The 24,286-nt window shown below is 40.6% G+C and overlaps 1 protein-coding gene across 7 annotated transcripts in view; it reads right to left on the bottom strand.

Moving 5' to 3' along the window:
- LOC101160607 (SH3 domain-binding protein 4) overlaps positions 1-23,433 on the bottom strand; it is a 57,172-nt gene extending 33,739 nt beyond the window's left edge. The window contains exons 1-5 of one of the 7 annotated variants that reach the window (XM_078939547.1): positions 23,233-23,360; positions 22,080-22,108; positions 21,445-21,961; positions 21,044-21,243; positions 2,886-3,101 (exon numbers count right to left, since the gene is read on the bottom strand). In XM_078939547.1, the coding sequence (XP_078795673.1) occupies positions 2,886-3,003 (118 nt within the window). In that variant the 5' untranslated portion in view covers positions 3,004-3,101; positions 21,044-21,243; positions 21,445-21,961; positions 22,080-22,108; positions 23,233-23,360. Of the gene's footprint in view, positions 1-2,885; positions 3,102-3,289; positions 3,449-9,205; positions 9,347-21,043; positions 21,962-22,079; positions 22,109-23,232 lie in introns of all 7 variants that reach the window. The other 6 variants (XM_078939549.1, XM_078939548.1, XM_011489504.4 and 3 more) reach the window with 6 other exon arrangements.
- Between the last annotated feature and the right edge of the window lie 853 nt (positions 23,434-24,286).

Genomic DNA, 24,286 nt, shown 5'->3' with positions numbered 1-24,286 from the left:
CCCCAATGGGTACAACCACTTGCAAATAAAGAAGAAAAAACACACCCCAAAATATGCGGAAATTTCAGGTGCATTAAACGTCTAAACTCCTGACAAGAAAAATGCACTGACTCCCCAGTTTTCATAAATAGAAAACAAACTAACAAACATCAAAAACGTTTTGACCCTCAGACATTATCCCACAGTGTTTTTATAATATTTGATAATTCCAGATTAATCATAATGCAGTAATTTACTTGTTTAATTTATTTGTTAAAACGGCCATTTTGAGTTTCTAAGAGTTTAAATTTGTGTATTATTAGGGGCTTAGAATTATTTTTACTGTTGGATATGTGCACGAATGACTGGCTATAACAAGATTCTCTCTCGAAAAGATGAGAGAACGAACATGTTTATCATAGATGCACTTGTGCTTTGAGAGCCCAAATGTAAAAAAATAAAAAATCAGAAAATTCCCTTGTTTGATTTATGAATTTATTGATATAATAAAGTAGTGAATTGGCGACTGCCAAATATTTTTTTGTCCCACAGTATAATTCCTAAGAATCTTAAAGTTATTTGAAGACAACTTTAAATAAATATGTAACAGCATGGTGGGATAAAAAAGCTGTTTTCACTCAACCAACATATAGACAGAATCCAAATTCTTCCTCTGCCCCTATGGCTGCTCTACACCTCTACATGTAGTCCTCCAAACGGAGAGTAATAGAAAAAAAGTGTCTAATTTGGACATAGCTCGTGCTGGACGTCTTCAATAGTCGCCGGTCAGTTACGTTAGCTGCAAGTGCTCAGAAATCCATAACAACATCAGTTTTATAACTCAGTGATGAAAGTCAGGCAAGGAAAAAATCCCTGAACTTTTCTTTGAGCGATATGGCGGGCACAGAGCGAAATTTTGGAAAAATACGTGGTCTTAGATGCATTCTGGTGCATTCTGGCAACTAGTTATTCACTTCTTTATCAAGAAACTAAGACTAATTGGAGCATCATGATTTGTCATTCAAACCCCTAGTTTGACTCTCCATTAAGGACTTGCTGGTACTAAAAAAGAATTTGGAAAATTGCTCAAAGTAACACAATCCTACAATCTACGCTTTTCCTTAAAGCTGCAAAACATACAATTGCTAAAATATAGTAACATCAAAGCCCCAAATGGCAAAAAGAACACCAGTAACTATGATATTCTATGAAAATACCTCAGTTATTTATACATTATTTCTGCTTTAGAAATGACTGATGTACAACATCCACTTGCACTGTTTTCTCAAACTATAATTACATCAAAATATGGGATCTGCTTTAAACTATAATTCTATAACATAATACATCAATTCTTTAACACCAATACTAAGTAATCTGGGAAATATCAAAACAAACATACAAACTAAACTAAACATTGTAAACATTATTTTTTAAGGGAGTGCGGGTCCAAACCATCAAATACTTATAATTAATGTCAACTATACTGAACTAAATCATGGTAATTAGGAAATACAAATAAATTAGATAAAGAAATGTATTCAAAATAAAAACTGAAACTCAAAACTAAAATTGAAATTATTTCAAAATGTGGTTTTGAGATTATTTTACACAAAAAAGTATTTGACCTACACTACCTTAAAAATCTTTTTTTTCCAGCCAAGACCACTTCAATTTGTTTTTTATCGTCTTCTCACAACTGAGGTCGTGACCACGCTCAATAATGACGATGCCTGCCATTATTTTAACACAAATTTGATCGCAAACTCTTCAGATGTGTTTGTGAAAATTTAGCGTGGGTCCGCTAGTTTTGGTCTCTAGGGAAGCGAGTCACGCTGACCACGTGGTGCAGACAGAGCCAATCAGACCCGTCGACGCATCCGAAAGCAACTAAAACGTCCCGTCATTGGTCAATTAGGCCGGGAAGACGAGAGATGGCCACGACCATAGAGGAAGTGATCTGCGGAGAAATATAGAAAATAAAGCTAAAATTAGCTGATTTCAGACCATTTTTTAATCCGGAAAGCGATTTGTCCGTAGAGATCAGGTCTTTATTTCCCGGAAAGTACGTTCGGTTTGCTCAAAAACCCGGATTTCCGGGAATTCCCGGAAGACTTTCATCACTGATAACTGTATAAATGTCACGCTAAAACAAAAAGTTATTAGTTATATTTAAATGTAAATTTCTGTGCATCAGAGCACACCCACGTGAAGAAAGGCGCTTCTCCTCCGCGGCACAGCGCGGGGCAGAACACTCTCGGGGCGGAGGGATGCCAAGCCCTCCGCCACAAGGGTTAGCCCTTAAAAAAACCTATATTGGACACCCCTACCCCTCCAAATGCCCCTACAATTGGAGTGGTAGGAAGAAGCCGTAGGGGTAGGGGAAGAATTCTGATTTGTCCGTAAACACATGGCTGGCAAAGAACTTGTGTTTTGTATTTCTTTGTAAGTTTTTTTTGAGTATTGCTCAAAAAGGTATGAGCTTCCACAACCACTTGCTTCCCCTGAATTAGAGAAGAGTCTATCAGCCAAGCATACTTTGAAATTTTTCTTGGATACATGCTATGCATTCTTCAAACCTACAATTACAAACCAGATAAACTATCATAAAAAAGTTTTTGAAAGGGTTATTTAAAAAACATGCAAAATAAATAAAAAAAGAAAGAAAAACCTTTAGTATACTGTATTTTTGAGGTTTGGGAAGGAATATCAAAATAGTTTGTTTTCCCTGATGGTCAGAATCCTTCCACAGCCCGGAAGGTTTCATCCTTTCACTCTATGATGAAAATACTATTGGTTTTGATATATATATACAGTGTAGTATTCAGGAGTAAAAATATATTTAATTTATCCCAGCGCTGCTTTTCTACAAAAGGGTGAAAGTGTCTTGTTTCTTGAGTGCTGACCTTTGACATCAGTCAGACTGGCCTCAGACACTCCTTCACTGAGGTCGATTAGTGTGCCCTCTGATTTGCAGCGTGGGAGAGAAGTGTTGTTGGTGGCTCTGATCCGATGGGCGGCCATGCTAGCCAAGTCTCTGACCGATGCAGACTGAGGTCGGGCTGCTGGAATGGTTCTTTTATTTGGGATCAAACACAGATGTCAGCAGCTGTCCATGAGATCTGAAAAATAAAAAGCAGAAAATAAGTCTGGTTCCTGCTCTGCTTGCAAATTCTTTTTGGGGAAGCACCCAACATTTCTCTAGGAAGCTTGTGGAGTGCCAGACATGGCAGCTACGGTATCTTGTCAGTGCATGACTGTGCGTGTGAAAGGTGAAGGGTGTGTAAAGACTTTGAGACTAAAGCCTCACTCTGATCATTTGGCTAACTTCCGGTGAGTAAGCCAAGCTGTGTGAAAATCCTCCCTGCTCTGAAATTGTTCGGGTGCTGGAGCTTTGAGGCCTTTGAAGAAACCATTGGAGGCCTGAGGAGCATCTGTTTGACCCTGCAGAATAGACAGCTCAGACAAGCTGTAGGAACGTTTGGGGAAAATTGAATTAATTGGTTTTCAAGTATCTTTTTTTAATCAAATTTTATATTTTATACAAGTAGAATAATCCAGAGTGGCTAATTCTTTGTACTGCTCACATAAGAAACTAAAAGACTTTTTCGTTTAACAAAGTAAGACAAATTAGCAATGAAAAACAGTTTCTAGTTGTGGATTGGATAGACAGCAAAAACTTAGTAGAAGATTTTACATAAGACAGTGAAATCCCACAAAGTCATTTTCCAGTAAACAGTTCATCAAACATATAGATCACTGGGCAGTGAGAAAACTGTGTTGTAATATTGGGCTATTTAAATTGAACTGAATTGAATTTCCCATTAGCCCTTTGATCACACTCTCTGCCATTAGCTTACAGCCCCTCAAAACCCCAAGTTAACATCAGTGGTGCAACAAAAAGGAAGCTATGCAGCCACACAGTTTTGGTCCAGATTCCAGCTCAGACGAGGAAGACAAAGACCGACATGGATCTATTTGTCTGCAAGTGGATGCATCAGAATGGAGCGGACAATGAAGCTTGTCTCCTGCCACTTGTTTTTTTTTTTTTACGTAGAAACTAAAATCTTTTTCAAATGGCATTTTTTATCTGCTCCTTATTCACCATGACTTAAACGCAATTTAAATCTGAATTTTTTTTGTAAATGTCCTCCATCATCAAAAATGCTACAATAATATGCTTAAAACACTAAGAACAAAATTCAAAATTTTCATTGGAGTGGGTCAAAAAGGTGAAAAAGCAATGCAGGATTTGTATACACCATGTTTGTGTTTGTGTAAATATTTGATGGAGTAATGCTGCAGTCGTATACAGTCATATATTGCTGTTGTTCCTTTTTCCTTGCAGATGCACATAGCAGGAAAGATCAACTAATGGTTGCCCCTGCTTTATGGACTTCTTTAAAAAGTGTTTTTTCAGTTGGAAAACAAGAACCTACAGAATGACAACTTCCCACTGGCTAAAGGCGACACTTATCACCTTAAGGGAAACACCCCCTTGTGCTTTTAATACTTTAACAGCCCATTAGCCGAGGCAGAGTTTTTGTTTGGCATGAAAGACTTGCAGCATCAGCCACTTCGCTGCTCATGCATCTTCATAAACTACCAAAGTGACGCAGTCTCATTAGAACAACAGCAAAAAAAAAAAAAAAAAACTATTGTAGAGTTTCAGCTACTTGACAAATCTGTATCCACTTGAGGTTTGGCAAAGAAATATGGAGGGAATAAATGTTTACTTAGCTTTCACTATTCCTATAAAAGTTTTTTCAAAGCTTTTTAGTCTTTAAGACATGGTTTCTGCTGCTTAGCGGTGTGGAAGAACTCGAGTTGTTATTTGCCAGAATGTTCCAGACACACAGTACTTCCGTGGAACCTTAAAGTCATTTTCCAGTAAGCAGTTCATCAAACATATACGTAGATCACTGGGCAGTGAGAAGAAATAAAAGGACTTACATACAAATAGTGATAACTCAAGTAACAACGAGCTCCTGCTATTTCTTTGTGATTTCTTTACTAAAGAGGTCCAGCCTATTAGACTTTCATCTTCTATGACAGAAAAGGATCAACATTACAACTAACAAGCTGCATTTTATATGGTATCCAAGTACACACTGTTGAACAGCAGTCAGATTAAACACAGTCCGGTCCAGACTGAAGGCTGAACTATGACATGACAGAAGAAACAACAGGGAATCTTCTGTAGCATAAAAACCAAGGAGAGCCAGGTAAAAGTGGGTAAGGTACTAGAATACTTATAATATCTATATACTGCACAGCTCTACCAACATGTAAACAGAAATCACCCAGAGACACAGAACAATCTGTAAAGCTGTCAAACATGTAAACATTTCAAACGATCAGCCATCAGCAACTGCTGAGCTGAAATATCCATGCTCTAAAACAGTGGTCCCAACCCAAACCCCGGGTTGCAGAACAGTACCAGGATTTAGAAAATACCTGTTATACGATGATTGTGTTGTTTTATTTTGTTTTATTCATCCGTCACATCTTAAAAGCTGGACGCGGCTGAAGTTAGCGTCCGGTTGTTAGCCTCCACTTTGACGTTAAAGAAAAAATATTCAACACAAAGTTTAAGTTCATACCAGTTACAAACGTTTTACAGAGAATTAAATATTAATCAAATCAAGTTGTTTCTAAATTGTGTAAACTTGTAAAAGGGACACTTATGAATTTTCCTTCTGCAAGGGTGAATTGGACAGGCATCTGTTAAAAAACTTTAGCACAGAAAATATTCCTCCGTGTTAAAAAATATGCAATGAATCAGGATTAAACAAAAAAAAAACAAAAGAGGATACATCTTTTTTGCCCTAAAAGATGATCTGAGACTGGGTTGACTTCTCACTGTCATGATGGGGTTCTATATAAAAAAAGAAGTTTGGTTTTAGTGAAGTATTTACAAATTTAGAAACAACTTCTATTCTATTCCAATGAATCTCATCATCTGCAAAAAAACAATCTACTGTTTTCAGATGTTTTTTTCAAATCAAATTTCTTGTAGTAGCATTTTAATTTGATACAATTGTTTATTCATAAACCGGAAGCTTAAGAATAGTAAACGCACTTTACCATTCAGACCAATCCATGAAAATATTGTCTGACATTAAACCGGTTTGTAGCCTGAAAAAGGTTGGAGACCATTGTACTAAAACTAATATGAAAACTGTTGGTGATTCTCAATAGAAGTATTTGGATTTAAAACAAAACTCAGAGTTTCACCTTTAATACATTTACAACATAAAATTGATTAAACATTTTCATTACCAAGCAAAACTTGCTTCAATTGAAACACTGAAGGAAATTGAAAGGCAACAACAACAGTTTTCAGTTGAAATTGAACTGATTAATAAAATTATCAATGATAAGCAGCGACAGTCATGACTTCCACATGATTCTTCTGTTTATGTGCCAGTGAACTGCTGTGGTGTTCATTTTTTAAACATTTCAAATTAGACAGAGACAAGGAGAGATTCCAGAACCTGTTCCAGCACACCGATCTGCACTTTGTGGATCCAGAAGCAGAGTGGTTCTGAAACAGTCACAGACAGCTAGTAGCTCCGATAATTCTCCCCATTCAGCTAAGTCTGCTGTTATGAAAGCCAAGACAATAAAAATGTACAACATCCGCCAAGTGTTCACAAATAATTGAAGCTTTTTAATTACATTTTTAAAATCATTATACAACTTCAAGAGGACAAAAAGGAGTGTCTTCCTTAAACTCTGATCCTCTTCTTATCTATTATATAAGAGAGTCTTTCAATTCTGATAACTTTAAAAAACAGAGTCTTTTCATAAGACTGTGTCTGCAAAGCAGCAGAAGTTTATTAGACTTTGTGGGCAGAACTGTTGGCACAGAGCAACTCCGCCCCTCTTCCCCTACCAGTTGCTGAGAGCTCTGTTTACACCCTCTCCCGCTGGCTTACTGCCCCTCACATGTCCTCTATCATGAGAAAAATGCCACATGAACATAGTAAAAACACACCAAAAACACAATTTTCATCTGCGTGGGTTACTGAAGTCAGGCTTTCTGGTTCTTCCAGAAGAACCTTTTTGAAGTACTGGTACCTTCAAATGCTGCATGTGAGCAGCGAAGAAACATTTGAGATGAAACCAGGACAATACGTTGCAGATGTGTCCTTCCATACAGAACAAAAAGCATGTATCATATTTCCAGCATCAATGACAAGCAGAGGGGGATGTCTATGGCTTTTGCCTGTAATGCAGAAGTAAAGTGTTAGCATATGTGTTGATTTAAAAGGACTTTAAGACTTTAATGAGTTACAAACTCTACCAAGAAGCAAATCTTAAGGCTTTTTTAAGATGTAAAAACAAGGGCCCCTTGGGTTCTGAGCACAAGTCTGTGGTTTCCTTCATAAAAAGAGCAGGAAGCTCCCAGTGGAGCACATGTTTTCCATAAGCTCTGATCTTTGAGCATGTTAGGCATTTGAATGCACATTTTAATTTTTATTTTTCATTTTAGAGCTTTTAATTTATTCTTTTATGGTCCAGACTAAGTTGATCTAACTGTTCTTAGCTCTTCAGAAGCTGCTGACAAATAGTCATTTTTGAGTCCACCTATCAGCAGTTTTTTTTTTTGGTCGGCTCTGTTACGCAGTTTGATGCTGGCACACTGTGCTCAGCAGCATGACGTCTAGATCCCGTTTCTTTGAAGCTGAGGGGGAGGAAGGGGAGGTTTCAGGGCGAGAGGAGGCCGATGGTAAACTTTGGGTGGTCTCTCGAAAGAGATTTCTAAAAACATCAGCCTGACCACCCTGCACTGTTTAGGAGCCATGAAGAACAATGGTGGGAGGGGATCTTCTGGCCTGTTACTGGGAGAACAGGCTGTGGTACAAATCATAATAATGTGGTGCTTGGAGGCTGCATACAGCTCGTGCTATCTCCTCTGTCATAAACATTCCTTCCTGATTTCTTAAGCAGCATTTTTGTAGAGTTTTAGTGCTCGATAAGTGAACAAAATATCAGTCATTTGTTGAATTAAAACTGCTTTAAGTGCTTTGAAAGGGTCTAGCAAATTTTAGAGTCAATATTCGTCAGTTTTATCTAAAAGAAGCAACTTTTTATGAAGGAACATGGTCCACCTCTGATCCTCCCTGATCTTCCTCAGCGGTTATGACTGGAGGCGTATCAAAAACAGACAAAACGATGACACTAGCTGCGTTTACATTACACATATGTGAAAAGTTTATCAAGTCCAGAAATGTCGAAAAAAACAGTTTTGCAATGACACTGTTTCCATTAAATCATAATTCTACAGATAAACACAAACCAAATCACGTGATAAGTCATTCAAAAACATGGTGACGCATGTGAACAATGATTTACAGCAGATAGATTCAAATTTCTGCCACCGCACTAGCGCTCAAAGCGCTTAAAGGAGACGTCAGCGTCTTATTCAGGCCATGGAGCGATGAGTTCCTTACACGTGGGAGGGGCTACAGACGAAGCCATGTTGGAAAATGGTGGTTGGTGACTTTACGGAGGATCCAACAGCATGACACGCTCAACTTTTGATGAGCTGTGTGATGCTGTGGGACCTCTTGTGGCGCCCGCTGTGCAGTGCCCAAGGCAGCCAGAGTTTCCGGTTGTTGGACATGTGGCTCATTTCATTTGAAAAAACTGTTTCCATTGCAGGTTTGTGAAGTTTTGTCAATTATGATAGCCTCTCAAAAACCACCTCCTACAAGCACAAAACCCTTTTTCGATAAATGCCAGTGTTTTTTAATTGTCATGTTTCCATTACTGCAAATCTCATTTGTGCAATTTCATAATCAATGGAAAGGCAGCTCGTGTTGGGAGGAATGACATTTTCAAGCTGGTTAATTTTATGATGGAAATGTGAATCAAATGTAGACTGGCACTTACTTCAATAACAGAAATCTATCTAAATTTATCTTTGAATCCAGAAATATAAGGAAGAATAGAAAAAAGAAGCTCTTTAGTTAACAGCCTCATCAGACTGATAAAACTCTCCCAACACAATCACAATCTACTGTTCCTTCAACCTAAATGCCATTTCCTGCCCAGGTCTGATGTGGTCTCTGTCTTCTGACAGCATGAAGTGTGTTAACCCTGTTAAAGCCCCGCTAAACAATTTCTACACTTCAGTTCACTCCAACAGTCATAGCAGAACATTCCAGCGTTGCCAAGAATAAGAATGAAAAAGAAGAAAAAACACTGTATATCTCACTGAGTCTTTCTTTCACAGTCCCTCCAGAGGAAGTCCTCTGCCGGGCGGTCATGCATGCCACTCCTTTTCTTCAGCACTTCACTTCCTGTGGGGTGGGGGTCCCTAAAGCACGGGGCTTGTTTTAAATGGGATTTGTTGCATCTGTAACAGGGAAATGAGTGCTTTTGAACATCTGGTGTGGCACAGCAGGACAGCAAGATCTTTCAACTTTACTGTTGGGTTTTTGTTGCACATTTGACATGCAGGGACAAATAATAATAAGAAATTTTAGATAGCAAGGAAGAAACAAAGTGTCTGAAAGACAGGAATCTTTCAGCTGAACTCGAGGGAGAGTTTCTCAGTTAAAATGGGTGTTCCTCCACCATTATTCATGGACGACTGCAATCAAGTCAAATCTCAACAATCTAGCTAGTTAGCTTTTATTTCCAGTCTACTAACTTTTACTTTTCTGGAAGGCTCATATGTGTTCTGTAAACTCCTGTGTGTTCTACAAACTATTTTAGTGCCTCCACAACCAAAATAACAGCCAGGCAGGCACACATTTATAACCTACCAGAATAGAAGGAGGCTTTCTGAACAAAACCTTATGCTGCACAACAAACATTGGAGAAGCTTTAGAGAAGTTAAAGATCAAAATCAATAAAACCAAATCTCTATACCTTTTGATTTTGCAAAAGCTTAAGATTACATTTAAGACAGAAATAATGTATCTGTCTATTCCTCTGAGAAAATCCAAGAACTGTTTTCTGACTGACCACAGAGTCCACACAGCACAGCCACAAATCAACCACAAATAATGCCACAACCCGTGAGTATGGTCTGAGATAAATAAGCTGTCGATCTCAACAGAAATCTCCATCCATCCAGTTTCAGAACCCGTTGAATCCCTTTCAGGATCATGGGGTTGCTGGAACCCTGCTGGGCAAATGTTGGGTACACCCTGAACAGGTCACCAGTCTGTCTATGGACCAAAGACTCACATGTACAGCTAGGGGCTGTTTAGAGACATCAATGAACCTATGAAGCATCTTTTTGGACTGTGGAAGGAGCCAGAGGGACCAGGAAAAGACCATCCATGCAGTAGGAGAACATGCAAATTCCCCACAGAAAGAACCCAGCTAGGATTAGAAGCAGAGCTACGGCTGCACGATATATGAATATATAGCAAAACAACCAAAAAGAGTATTCCCATTTCATTCCAACAGTTTAAATTATACTCTAAATGACCCCTCGTTGACATAGGAGACGAACATCTAAGATAAAAGGGCTCCATCCGATTGGTCAACAACGTGAAGGCGTCCATCCAATAGGTCAAATGCATTAATAGATGTATTTGATTCGTTAAATACTTCAAGCTGCCAGAAGATTGTTTTAGCACATTTAAGGAAACTATTTATTGCAATTTTCGCCATATTTTGCGATATGGATATTGCGCAGCTTGATGGCGCGATAACAATAAATTTGCGATAAATTGTGCAGGCCTAAGCAGAGCCTTCTCGCTGTGAAGCACTGCACCACCATGCAGCCCTCAACAGAAATCTCTAGCAAAAAATCAGTGCACAGAAAAAAAGTATTGGATTGGGTATTGGATATGTGGCAAATAGTAAAATCCACTGAGCATTAAAGAACAATAAAAAGAAGAAAAGTTACTAAAGCAGGGCACTGCTGTTAAATAATTCATTTCCCTGTCTAGAATCCTTGAGACAAAAGAAGCTGCAAACTGTCTGGTTTAAAACCAAAAGCCTCTCTGGAGCAAAAAAAACAATACAAAAACAAAAAAACAGGATAATGTTGAGCAACATTTGATCAACTTCAGTCACATGAGATTCAGATGGTAGCTCTCATTAGACTTCATGCAACAAACCCACATTAACAAGTATTTCAACCTCGCCTTAAATGACTAAGACACCACATTCTAAAGAAAACTTGAGGTTTTAGTTCTTTGTTACCCATTCAACGAATCTGCGGAATTAATTTAGTCTCTTTAAAAAATTCCAGCTTTCACTATGAGAATTTCTTTATCGTTGCTTTGTAGTTCTACAGTAGCCCTGTGGCTACTGCAAATTAGAGGACCACTTTATTGATGCCTTGAAAAAGCAAACCAATATCCAATTTAGTTTTTCAATTCAGTATATAGATAATTCACAACCGAGGCAGTCTCAAAGCACTAAAGACATGAAGACACGAAATGAAGCTTTTAAAATGACGACTGTTGTCACACTTTTTGCCTCCAAACAAAGAGATATCTAAATGCAATGACAAGACAGGCTAATGAGGATGATTTAAAATCACTGAAACATCTGATGTAGATCGGAAAAGATGACATTACAACATGTCCTCATGTTTCCACTGAGTGTGTCAGTCATGTTTCTCCTCTCTGCTTCAAATACAGAGAGGTGAGCTTTTCTCAGAGCGGGTGGTGGGCAAAGACTGGAATGAGAATGCAAATGTAATTGTGGTGTCGGCCACCTATCATTTAGCTGCATGCTGAAAAAACAAAAAGAACTACGTCACTCCACAAGGAGTGATCAAACTGATGGCGTGCTGTCAGATTTAATGACATTTGAATCAAACAAGGTTAGGAGCTCCGAAAGTTCAAGCTTCAAACTTGTTAAAATGAACCTTAAGGCCTGTTCACACCGGGACGAATTTCGCCGGCGATTTTCGCCGACGTTTAACGCCTCGTGACTAAACAAAGGGCACCAACGAGAGTGTGCACACCGACGCGAAAAAACGCCACGCGTTAAAGCGTCAAAAAAAAAAAAAACGCCTCGGGTTCGTTTTTTTTTTTCGACGCGTCGCGTCGAAATCTACTCAACCAATGAGAATGGCGCTTTTGCTCACGTGTCTGGAGCTTCTGAAGTTACAGTAAAACACAACTTGGGGGCGCTCAAACACAAAACTGCCTTGCTGAGCACACATACCAGCGAAGAAGATAGACGCCAAGTAGCGTCTACACAGCCGCGAAGCAATAATGACGGACATTCTAAAATATCCCCGAACCAAGCACCAGATGGAGCTACTGGTGCTTGAAATATTCATGTTTTCTTTGTTTGATTCTGACAAGCGTGTAAGTACTTGCTCTCTTCTTCTGAGTGAAAAGCGACTTTAAGAAGCGTAAAGTTGCGCAGCGCCACCTTGTGTACAGGAGTATTTCTGTTTTACATTAAGCGCCATCTAATGTCAGGGAATGAAATTGCATGTTCACTCCACTCATCGTCAGCGAAAATCGCCTGGGTGTGAACACAAAAAACGTGGCGAAAAACGCTGGCGAATAACGCCTGGCGAATATTCGTCCCGGTGTGTACGGGCCTTTATTTGCGTTTCCCTCAAAGTTCTTATTGATCCACATCCGTCTATAGGAAAACTTAAATGAAGATTCAATATCTTTCATCCATCCATCTTTTAAAACTGCCAAATCCCTTAAAAGTTCAAGTCCCATTATCTGTCACACATCTAAGTGTGAAATTTGCTTTCCCCATTTGACTCATCCCCTGGGGCAGTGGTACCATTTGGTGGTTTAACCCCCCAATCCAACCCCCTTAATGCTGAGCGTCAAGCAGGGAGGCATTGGGTCCCATTTCTAGAGTCTTTGGTATGACTCGGCCTGGATTTGAACTCACGACCTTCCAATCACAGGGTGGACACTCCCCCACAAGGCCACTGAGCTGTTTTTTTTCTGTCAGGGTCTTGGGATTTCTGGAGCCTCTTCCTGGTACTGCAGGGAAAAGGCAGGGTACACCCTGAACAGGTCACCACTAGTCTGTCACAGACCACAGAACCACGCTCACAAATTTAGATTCATCAATTAACCTCTGCAAAATGATTTTGGAATGTGGGAGGAAACTGGAGTGCCCAGAGAAAACGCAGAAGAGAACATCCAAACTCCACACAGAAAGGACCCTGCAGAGATTTGAAGCAGGGTCCTTCCTGGAAGCAAGAATGCTAACCATCACTCCACCATGCAGCCAGTTCAATATAAAACGTTAAACTATGAAGGTCAACCAAACCACTGCCTGTCCATCTTTGAACCTCCAAAATGTTTTTTTTTTTACTATTTTAAAGTTGATTTCGAAATTCAAAATTTAGCAAAAAAGGAAATCTCAAAGTAAAAAAAAAAAAAGTGTATTTCCCTTTAGGTTAAGTTGTAAATATTTTATTTTTATACATTCTGTTTTCATTTGAATCAACTGTGTAGCGCTTTGTGTTTTTAACCAAAATGAAAGGCGCTATATAAATAAATAAAGTTTGAGTTTGAGTTTGAGTTTAGTAGTGTGCACATCTGTGACAGAAAAAAAACTGTACAGATTTATTTCAGTGCCAATGTTAACTTTCTGTAGAAGGTTACTACCATGGCAACAGCAATAAAAGCCTCCTGATAGCCAAACTGCCCTCATATCAGCCATGAGGGCAGACCAGGCCTCTGCTGCAAGTTTAAGGATGGTTGCTTCCCTACAGGAAGAGTCTGAGCAGGAAATGCCTTTGTGATGACAGGCTGCTGGTTCTTTGCACAGCCTGCTGTGTTTCCTTAAAAACTCCACCTGCATTGTTCTGATCTGCTTCCTCAAGGAAGATGCCTCCAACTCAACAACAACAAATAAGCAGTTTCATTTTGTGGTCTGATTCTTCAATATAAACAGGTTTGTGTTCGGTGTTTGGATCAGTTATTTTTAGTTTCACTGCAAAACTCTTCCCATCAACTGCTGAGGTTTGAATGAAACTTCAAAAAAAGAATCTCTGGCTTGATGTTTGGCAGCAGAAACGTCAGAACAAAGACTGACACTGAGTCAACACGGCTGAAGACTTGACCATTAAAAACATCAGACCAACCTGCAACTGAGCACACCTCAACGTCAGGGTCTTTTTAGCACCTTCACAGCAGGACAGACAATCGACTTTCAATCTTTTTTGTCTATTATAAAAACAAAAATTATTTTATCAAGAAACAATTATTAATATATTTAAAAATGCCTTGCTAGTACCAGGTTGGACCCCCTTTTTCCTTCAGAACTGCCTTAATCTTAAGTGGCATCGATTCAACAAGGTACTAGAAACATTCCTTAGAGACTTTGCTCCATATTGACATTATAGCATCACACAGTTGCTGCAGATTTGTCCGATGCACATCCACGGCAATCTCCACCACATCCCAAAGGTTCTCTTTTGGGTGGAAATCTGGTGGCTGTGGAAGTCATTTGAGTCCAGTGAACTCATTGTCATTTTTCAAAAAACCAGTCTGAGATGATTCCAGCTTCGTGACATGGTGTCTTATCCTGCTGGAAGTACTGTAGCCATCAGAAGATGGCACACTGTAGTCATCAAGGGATGGACATGGTCAGCAACAATTCTCAGGTATGCTGTGCTGTTGTATCCATGCTCAATTGGTACTAAGAGGCCCCAAGTGTACCAAAAAATGATCCCCCACACCATTATACCACCACTACCAGCCTGAGCCCTTGATATGAGGCAGGATGGATCCATGCTTTTATGTTGTTGGCACCAAAATCTGACCCTACCATCTGAATGTGGAAGCAGAAATGGAGACTCGTCAGACCAGACAATGTTTTTCCAATCTACTATTGTCCAGTTTTGGTGAATCTGAGTGAATTGTAGCCTCAGTTTCCTGTTCTTAGCTGACAGGAAGGGGTACCCAGTATGGACTTCTGCTGCCGTAGTCAATCAGCCTCAATGTTGGACGTGTTGTGCATTTAGAAGAAGAGCATTTAGAGATGCTCTTCTGCAGATCTCGGTTGTAACCAGTGACTCTTTGAGTTCCTGTTGTCTTTCTATCAGCTGGAACCAGTCTGGCCATTCTCCTCTGACCTCTGGCATCAACAAGGCATTTCTGCCCACAGAACCGCCACTCACTGGATATTTTCTATTTTTTTGGACCATTTTTTCTGTAAACCCTAAAGATGGTTGTGGGTGAAAATCCCAGTAGATCAGCATTTTCTGTCTGGCACCAACAACCATGTTACGTTCAAAGTCACTTCAATCACTCTTCTTCCCCATTCTGATGCTTGGTTTTACTGCAGCAGATCATCTTGACCACGTCCTGATTGGCTGTCGACCTTTTAATTCATCTGTCAGAATTTGTCTGATTTACTAATTTACATGAATCTTTGTTGCGATCAGATCTAGGTTTCCACTCTATAATACTGGACTTATTTTTCTAGGATGGTTTGAACTTTGAGAGTTTAAACAAGAAAGAAAAGTGTCTGAGAAAAGTGTGCTTTATGTACCGAGGGGTTTTACGGTCCTAAAATATCTTTAACCCTACTTCATGAATTTCAGCAATCGAAGGTTATTTTTAGAACATAGCGCCCGTGATAAACGAAGGAACACTGTATTATATTTTTAAAACTACTTGAAGGGGGGACATATTTATTTTTACAAATGTGTTTGGTATTTTATTTCACATTTCTGTTGTTATTGTGATCCATTGAGAGGGAGAAAAACTCTAGAAATGTATTGTGAGAAACAAAGAGATGTTTCCTGCACTGCAGAAGTTCCAGATGGTAAATAGCATTGGACTAATTCCAAAGTCCGTGTTTATCTGAAGTACTGTGTATTCCTGAAGACAAACAAGATCTGGCGAGCAGGAGCAAAGAAGAGGTGATTGATGTTGACAGGAAGGTAGGAGGAGGGAACGGGTGCTGTTTGTCTTTGGAGCTGTATGTCTCAAAAAATCTGTAGAAAGTAAAAAGGTTTTCCATTTATCGATTTTCTCATCTAGATGTGAACAAACACAGGGAGACTCTGTTAGAAGAAGGTTATATTGTTTTCTTATATGCCACCTTTTTAGGGATTTGTATCTTTTCTGTTCAGATCTTTGCTGCAGGAGATTTCACACAAAGTTTGGTTGATTTTTTTTTACAGCCAAACTTTTTTCACACATCAAATATTTCCTCTATCTGCAACCAGAGGTTCTGTCGGTTCTGCTGCAGACATCGCTCATCCGTTTACCTCCCAGTGTAAACACAGCGAGGTTAAGTAAGGCTGCAGGGATAAAGAGGGAAAGAATGTGAGGAATGCAGCGCCTCAACTGGAGTCCTGCATCACTCAAGTGGCGGAGGTGGACAAAAAAAAGAGGACTTAATCAATCCCTAGGCGACAAAGACAAGATGAGGGATCACATTCAACTGCCACTCTCTATCGGGAAATTCATTTGCTTGTTCTCAGTGTTGCTAGTCTTGTCACGAACATGAACACAACTGCTACAAACACCCACAAACGCTCCTGTCTTTTCTGCTGCCTCACCTGCTATATGAAGCCCCGCTGGCAGCCTCCAGTCCTCTCAAATCACCCCCACGGGCATCTGAGAGAAGTGTGACAGCAGCATCAGGCTTGATAGCAGATTTCCCAGCTAAGACAAATGACAGGAGTCCAATGGAGAAGACTTTTCAGTGTGTCAGCCATGTTTGTCTACAGCTACTGTCTCCACAAACCACAGCAATAAGGCTGAGATCATGGCATATTTTGGACCTCTGTGGAACCTGTTGAGTGTTCATCCTTACTAGAACTGAAAAACATGTTATCTCCTGAAAATGTCAAAAGACTTCGTTCTCAACTCGTAAAGCCCCCCTCCGATCAAATTTTGATCTATTTTAAAAGTGTTCTAAGACATAGTTTCTGCGGAGCAGCAGTGGTTCATCAGAAGTTTACTTCTGAGTTGAGGGCAAATTTGCAGACACAAAGCATCTCCACCCCCCTTCCCATCACCCATAACTGAGAGCTCTCAGTTTACATGCTCTTCCACTAGCTTACAGCCCCCCCCCCCCCCCCAACCTAACATTACCGGTGCAACAAAGATGGTGAGTTATATTGGAGCTATCAAGCCATACAGTGTTGATCCAGATTCCAGCTTAGAGGAAGACAACAAAGACAATCAGGGATCTATTTGTCTGCAAGTGGATGCATAAGAACGCAGCAGAGCAGGGTGCTGATTGTCTGCTTTTTGTGGTTTGTACTTTACAACTGCCTATTATTCTCCCCTCCATCAATATGTCCTCCATCATTTGAAAAATGCTGTAAGAACATGTAAAAAAAACACCAAAAAAACAATTTTCATCGGAGTGGGTTTTTAAAGAGCATATATCATGTAACATAAACATTTTGAGCTTTTAAGTGTATTATAATGCTCATTCCTCACAAAAAAACTACTCCAAAGTGGTATTTTTATCCATTCACACATTTCTGAGTATTCCACTGACACCCTGAAAATGAGTGGCTTCTCTCATTCATACGTAGATAAGTGGAAAACAGCCCCTTCCAGGAAGAGTCTGTGCTCCCAGCACCGCCCCCAGACTATCAAACACCCACTTTCTCTGTGGAGCTAGCGAGGATGGGCAAAAACACTGAGCGTAAAATGCACCTCCATCTTTGCAAATGTTTGGATGTCGTTTGTTTTCGTGGGCGAAATACGGACAAGGCCGAATCCAGGATGACGTCATGAAACGGGTGGCAAACACAAGGAGAGAAAGAGATTGAGATTTTGTTATACTTCTGTGTAAGAAAACGAACAGCAAAAATAATTCATACTGTGCCAAAGGTGATATATGATTACATATGGATATAATTTACTCTGAAAGACCTAAGAAAAGCATGGTATAGACCCTTTTAAGTTTCCGTGTCTCCCTGAACTCTGTTCTTTTTTCTTCCTGCATCTTGATGCTGAAACCCAGTTTTCTGACTGTCATTTCAAAAACGACGTAATTTCTCAACTGTCAGCAAGTCCTGATGGAGTTCTTTAACATGTATTGTGTTAGTGCTTTCTGTGCCCTGAGATCTGGCTTCAGACTCCAGATTGATTGACACAAATATCTGCAATCAGTAGATTCTCCACACACAGCAGTAATGCCAGCTTAATTCTAAACTGAGACTTTCAGAGTATATCAGCTCGATTGGTCTCAGCAGGTTAATGAAAATGTCTTTTCAGACTTAAACTTCTCCTCATAGCGACAGTGTAGAAAAACCTGAACTTTTCTGGAGTACCGTGCTGTGCTAATATTTAAACTTCCCTATAAATCATGCTGTAACTCACTTAGAGTATTGACAAGAGAAGCAAAAATGTACGCTTCACACCAGAAGTCTCAGAATAGACTAGCATGGAAGTCAGAGATGTGTCACTAATGGCGCTCTGGGAACAGAATCTCTAAAAGGATCTGAAAAGTAGCTAAACACAGGAAATACTTTCAAGTGGTCAGCACTGGTACAGACGCACAAGGACGGAATATGACGAAAGGGTTCAGTCTAAGCCAGGGGTGGGCAATTCCAGGCCTCGAGGGCCGGTGTGTCTGCATGATTTCCAGATAATCTTGCCCTACTCATGGCTGATTACCTGGTTCAGGTGTGTCCAGCCAATTAGAACATGCCAGAGCAGGGTATGCTGGAAAACATGCAGGAATGCGGCCCTCAGTGCCCACCTCTGGACTCTAAGCAGATGCTGATTTGACCAATAGTAATGATGAGAACGTGGACGAGTGAGTTATCCGGTTCAGAATCATTGTTTAGCCGTTTCACGGGGATGCAGCTGTTTGTGGTAAATATTTAAACATATTTTATAGAGTCTCTCACCATCAATTTGTGCAATTTACCTTCACAAAAAACCTCTCTTTTATGGAACTGACGAATTTGAGGTGATCACACAAATCATGAAACACTGTTTTGCATCACATGCTAAACTGTTGGGGAACAGAAAAACAAAGACATCATGAAGAAAAGGAGATCCACAGGAGGAGGTGACCAGAGCAGAAGCTACTGTGGAAAAAGACATATCTAGTACTTTTGTCAAATTAATGTTTGCATTTTATTGCAGTATTCTAATAAAAAATAAAATGTGAGTCCTTCATACATTTATTTCATGAGAGATTTGTGTCAATGGTGGCAAAAGGGAAGACAGAGGAAAGTTTGGATTTGGTGCAGAATGTTGTTTTGTTCCACCGGTGTAACTAAAGTTATGATAGTTAAAGTAAGGATGTATTCAGACAGGAAAAATCCTTTTTTGCTTTACATTTGTCCGCATCTGATCCTTTGTGTTATTCCTACTCTGTTTACATGAAGTGGCCACCAGCTACAGTGGTGGTTTTGGTTCAGTTTTTCTGCTCTGAGGATGGATTGTATTCAGACTGAAGTTCTCAGAGCAAACCGAAAATCAGTCCGATTGGAAACAAACCGAGTCCACCTCGAAAGATAGGTCCGAGTGCTGTCCCTGGTCCTGGACCAGGGTATGCTTCGGTGTCTCAGACTGACAATTTGTTCCAGATTATCGAGGGAAACATACTTTGGTTCACTTTAAGAGAACCAAATGTGTCCAGTCTAAAGAAACCTTTAGAAACTTCAGAACAGTCACCACAGCTTTAAAAAAAAAAAATCAACAGCTTGATCAAGTCTTTGATCAACCTTGTGCTATCCTAGGCACTTTAACATTGGGAGTTGGGTCATTTAGACCCACTAGACAGTGCTCTGAACCTTTTTTCTTTAATGATTTGTGATCTTCACTGGTGTCCATGGATTACATGAAATCTTTCAACCTTTAACCACCTTTGTCATGGTAGGGAGAAAACGTCAATGTAAGGGTGGGGTCATCTAAGATAGCACAAGGGTTACACCAACAGTCACATAAATACTAAGCAGTGTAATAAATAGAAATCCAGTGTTCCCTTGGTATGTCGCAGGTGACCTTTTGTAGTTTCCCTGTTTCACTGATCTGTTTCAATGCGATTGTCCTGATTGGCAGTAGAATGCCTTTCGTCAAATCTACATTCATCTTTGATTGTGATCTGATTTTTCGATGAAGGTTTAAACTTCTGCTGCGTTCACATCAAAAGCGATTGGCGTGTCAAATTCCCATCCGCCGCCTCTGTTTGGACAAGTATCAAATTCACTGCTCAACACCGGTATAGAAATAGGTTGATAGACCTGACGCCCTCACCGCTTGTGGGAGAAGCTACTGTCCAAAGTTTTTAGCCTCATCGCAACTTGAAAGCATTGAGAATACTTCTGTAAATCTCATTTACAGTCAATGCATGGAAGACACGGATGATGTTGAGAGATCAGGTTTATTTGTTTTGAAGAGCTCTACAAAAGAATCAGTAATCACGTCTCTAGGTCTGGATTCATGAGATCGTTCAGGGATTCTCCCAGTACGGCGAGGTTCATCATCTACTGCAGGAGCTGCGTCTGAATGATACAAACAGCGTCCCAGATTGATGACTCGCTGTCCCACATTAGTCCATTGTCTTGAAGCAAATAAGAAAAAAATCATAAAGTTCAGGAGAACGATCAGCTTCTGTGGTGGTTTTACCTGTTGATCATGTATGTCATCAACACATCACAGGGCAGAGCTGAATAACTGAAGCGAATTTGACACAAAAGTTCCCAAATTTTAACTTTGGATGTGCTGCTGGTAGACCACTAGCGTCTGCCACTCAAATCATGCCGTGGGAACTCTGTTCACATCTTTACATCGACATAACCATAAAAACGTGCAAATCGTGTTCGGTGTGAATGTAGCTTAAGACAAAAAAATAAAAGACCCTAAAAATGTTGCGAACTGAACCTAAACACTTGAGGCTTATTAGTGCGTCACAAATTTAGGAGTATACATGTTTAATATTATTGCTAGGAGGCTGAGAGGAACAGCCTAACCAAAAGGGCGGATTTGAATGAAAATCCAAAAAGGAAACCACCTTAGGGAAGTAATGTCCACTCAAGCACGGAGCACTATTCAAAACAGGTATGCAAATCAACTGAGGAATGGAGTCCTCACAGGTAACTCTCAGGCACCGATGAGCAACAGAGGGGGGAAGGAAAGCTGCTGGAAGAAGGATGACTCACTCTGGTTAGAGTGGCTGATTTCTCTCCTTGGGGTGGGCATGCATGTGGTGGTGGGGAGGGGCAGGCACCAGCTGCCAACAGCAGCCGTGACCTCGCCGCTGTAACTCGTGCTGTAATCAGCTGGATCCGAGCAGCAGCGACTCCACCACGTGCACGTTCAATCCAGAGGGCAGGAGGTGCTGAGGGAGGGGGCTGCTTATCTGGGATCACATGCCCACAGACACACAAAGAACCCCATTCAGGTCCAGCCGAAAGACAATATTGGCCCTTCCATGAGGTCAGGCTTTTCAACAAACAGATATTCTTTAAAGGCAGCAGCGACACTTCAGCCACGTCAGCCGCAGTTATCCAATTTACATTGCAGTGGAGCGTGGGACTGAAGCTCCTCGCTGAATAGTCACCTGAAACCGAAGAGAAAGAAGGAAGAGTCTGCTTGGACAGATGCCGCTCCACCAGAACAATCAAAACGCTCTGCTTCAAAGCAAACAATGCACAACTCACCAAGTTCACATACAATCCATATCATCCAATGCTGACAGAGAGACATGTAGCTCCTGTCATTTTAATTGGTGAAATTCAACCAAAAGACATTATTTTGAATCAATCCAGCTCTGTACTTGAGACATAAAGGCTAAAAAGTAATCTGATTACAGTGGGATTTATCCAAGCATCATTACCTGAAGAGGTTTTTTTATATATATAATTTTAAGAAATCTATATTCGTATTCAAAATATGTTATTTAACAAGTCAGAACAGGAAAAAACAGACATAAAAAAACTGAAAACCAGCCTCTTAAAGAGCAGCCACATATTTGGAAAGAATGTCCAGCTGTTTTCTTTTCCCAAAAAAGGTTGATGCTTCCATGTAGACGTCTGCATTCCTTTCTGATTGTGTGAGGTATCGACAGTTGAAGTGGTCTATGTAACATGCAAAACAAACAAAAAAGAACTTTTAATATTTAAGTATCAGTAAAGTGAGCAAAGAAGAAAAATCAAAATCAACAAGTAGGATTTTGATAGAAAGGTAAACACACACCTCTGCTGCATGCTTCCTAAACAACACACCTGCAAAACCAAACCAAAAGATAAGGTTTGGAAGTCCCACTCTGCTCATCTTTTGATCATAAAAGCCTTCCCAGTAGTCTTTTAATCACAGTTATGCTGAAAAATGTTGTTTTCCAGAACATTTTTTTGCAAAGCAGCAGGAGGTCATTAGAAGGTTGCCTCTGACTTGTGGGCGGAACTGTTGAAGCAGAAGCAACAGCCCCTCCGCATTGCTGAGAGCTCTCTGTTTACACTCCCTCCTCTGGCTTACACCTCCTCGCACCCCCAACCTAACAAAAACAACAGCAATAATGGAGCTATCCAGCCGTACAGTTTAGAGCCAGATGCCAGGTCAGACGAGGAAAACAAAGATGGTCGTCTACAAGCGGATGCATCAGAATGGAGCGGGGGGCCGTTATAGTTCCTACGTCACTCCTACAAACCCTTTCAAACTACATTTTATCATCTGCTCCTGATTCACAATGATTCTAATAACGAAACACGTATTAAGGTGTAGTGGAGAGGTGCTGTTTCTGAACTTCAGAAACAGAGTTCTGACTGCAGACATGGTCCAGATGTTCAGCAGCAGACATGGTCCAGATGTTCAGTAGCAGTCACGCCCATCACTGAAGCCAAAGAACCACAGAGCAGAACGGAGACGGGGGGATAACGGCGAGGTGGAGGTGCTGATGATGTCAAACCCTCACTTCAAATAAGTCTTGTGTTTTATTGGGTGTCATGGCAACCGCTGCCCCCCTCCCCAGTGGGGTCGAGGAGCGACCGTTAGCATACAGAGCCCGTCGGGCTGCAGGCAGCGGCTCCGTTCGCGGCTTTTATTCCAGCTTCGCGAGGCTGAAGTTGGGTAAAGAATTTCGAGTTTTGTTTTAGAGCAAACACCCGTTGCTGTAGTTATAAAGCCTTTGTGACAGAAGCCACAACTAATCACAAAAGCGTCGCAAATGTGTGGCCCGTTTCTGACGGGCTGGACGGGGATTTTTCCCTCCAGCGAACCTCGGTTCCGTCTGCTTTCCTCAGCGGGACTTTCGCTGCATTTCCCCACTGGGAAAAGTTCCCGTCGCTCCCAGGTGGAGAAGCCTTTCCTCCACATAAAACATTTAAGAAGGAAAGGGAAGGCGGCGGCTTACCTGGCAGTGGAGATAGTCTCTGTTTTTCGGTTTTTGTCCCATGAAAGGAAAGGGAGCTAGCACGGACGAGCCCGCCCCGTTTCCGTCGAGCTCTCCCGGTGCTGGCTGCGCGTGTGATCCGCCGTGGGCTCCCGGAGGAAAGAAGCTGAGCTCCGGCTGATGTCACCGGGACAGGGAGGGGCCTCAGCGGGACACATTTCCACGACAGCGTGAGGGGAGCATTTCACGTAGAGTGTGGCGTGAAATTAGACGTTTGACCAAAATGATATGATTAGTTTTTCTCTTTCGGATAATTGTTTGGAAATGGTTTCGTTTCCAAATATTCCCCTTTTGTCATCATGCTTGTCTTGAAGTTTGGCGGTATTCAAATTATTATGTGAATCTTCTTTCTCTTTCGGCTTTTTCCCATCAGGTTCCGCCACAGAGAATCATCCTTACATATGCGGATGAGTCGCATGGTGATCTTGGCAATGTTTTACGCCGGATGCCCTTCCCGACGCAACCCTCTCAATTTAGCCGGACTTGGGACCGGCACAGAAGTAGAGAAGGGAACTAGGGAGCACAGACGGAAGGCGCCGTAAACCAGCACGAGCTAAACCGGTTCCATTCAAATTATTATGTGAATATTCAGGATTATTTTCTTTCTTGTTTAATATAATAACATTTTACAGACTTTCAGATCTTGTCTTTCTTTCAGCATATCATTAATTCAACGGTAACGACTAACTTCACACTTATTTTCTCCAACTTTAGATTGAGTCGTCCTATTTCTGTTTCTAGAATTGACCAATTTTTATACAATTAACTAAACGATCAATAGTCATTTGGAAAACATAGAATCAATTTTCAGGGGTGTAACCATCAATCGATAAATCAACAAATCGATTTCTATTCCTAGGATCAAAACAGACTGATTTGTCTGACGCAGAATTGAATCGACCTAAACCGTTAAAAAAATCATTTCAAAACAAATTGATAATCGAATCAAAATTGCAAAATACCATTTAGATTGAGACACGGTAGGTTTATTTTATTATAACATTAAAATGACCAA

Source organism: Oryzias latipes, chromosome 21 (assembly GCF_053564925.1).
Source record: "Oryzias latipes strain Hd-rR chromosome 21, Olatipes_Hd-rR_3.1".
Lineage (NCBI taxonomy): Eukaryota > Metazoa > Chordata > Actinopteri > Beloniformes > Adrianichthyidae > Oryzias > Oryzias latipes.
Note: the sequence above shows the minus strand (reverse complement) of the source record. Positions and strands in the feature narration are given on the sequence as shown.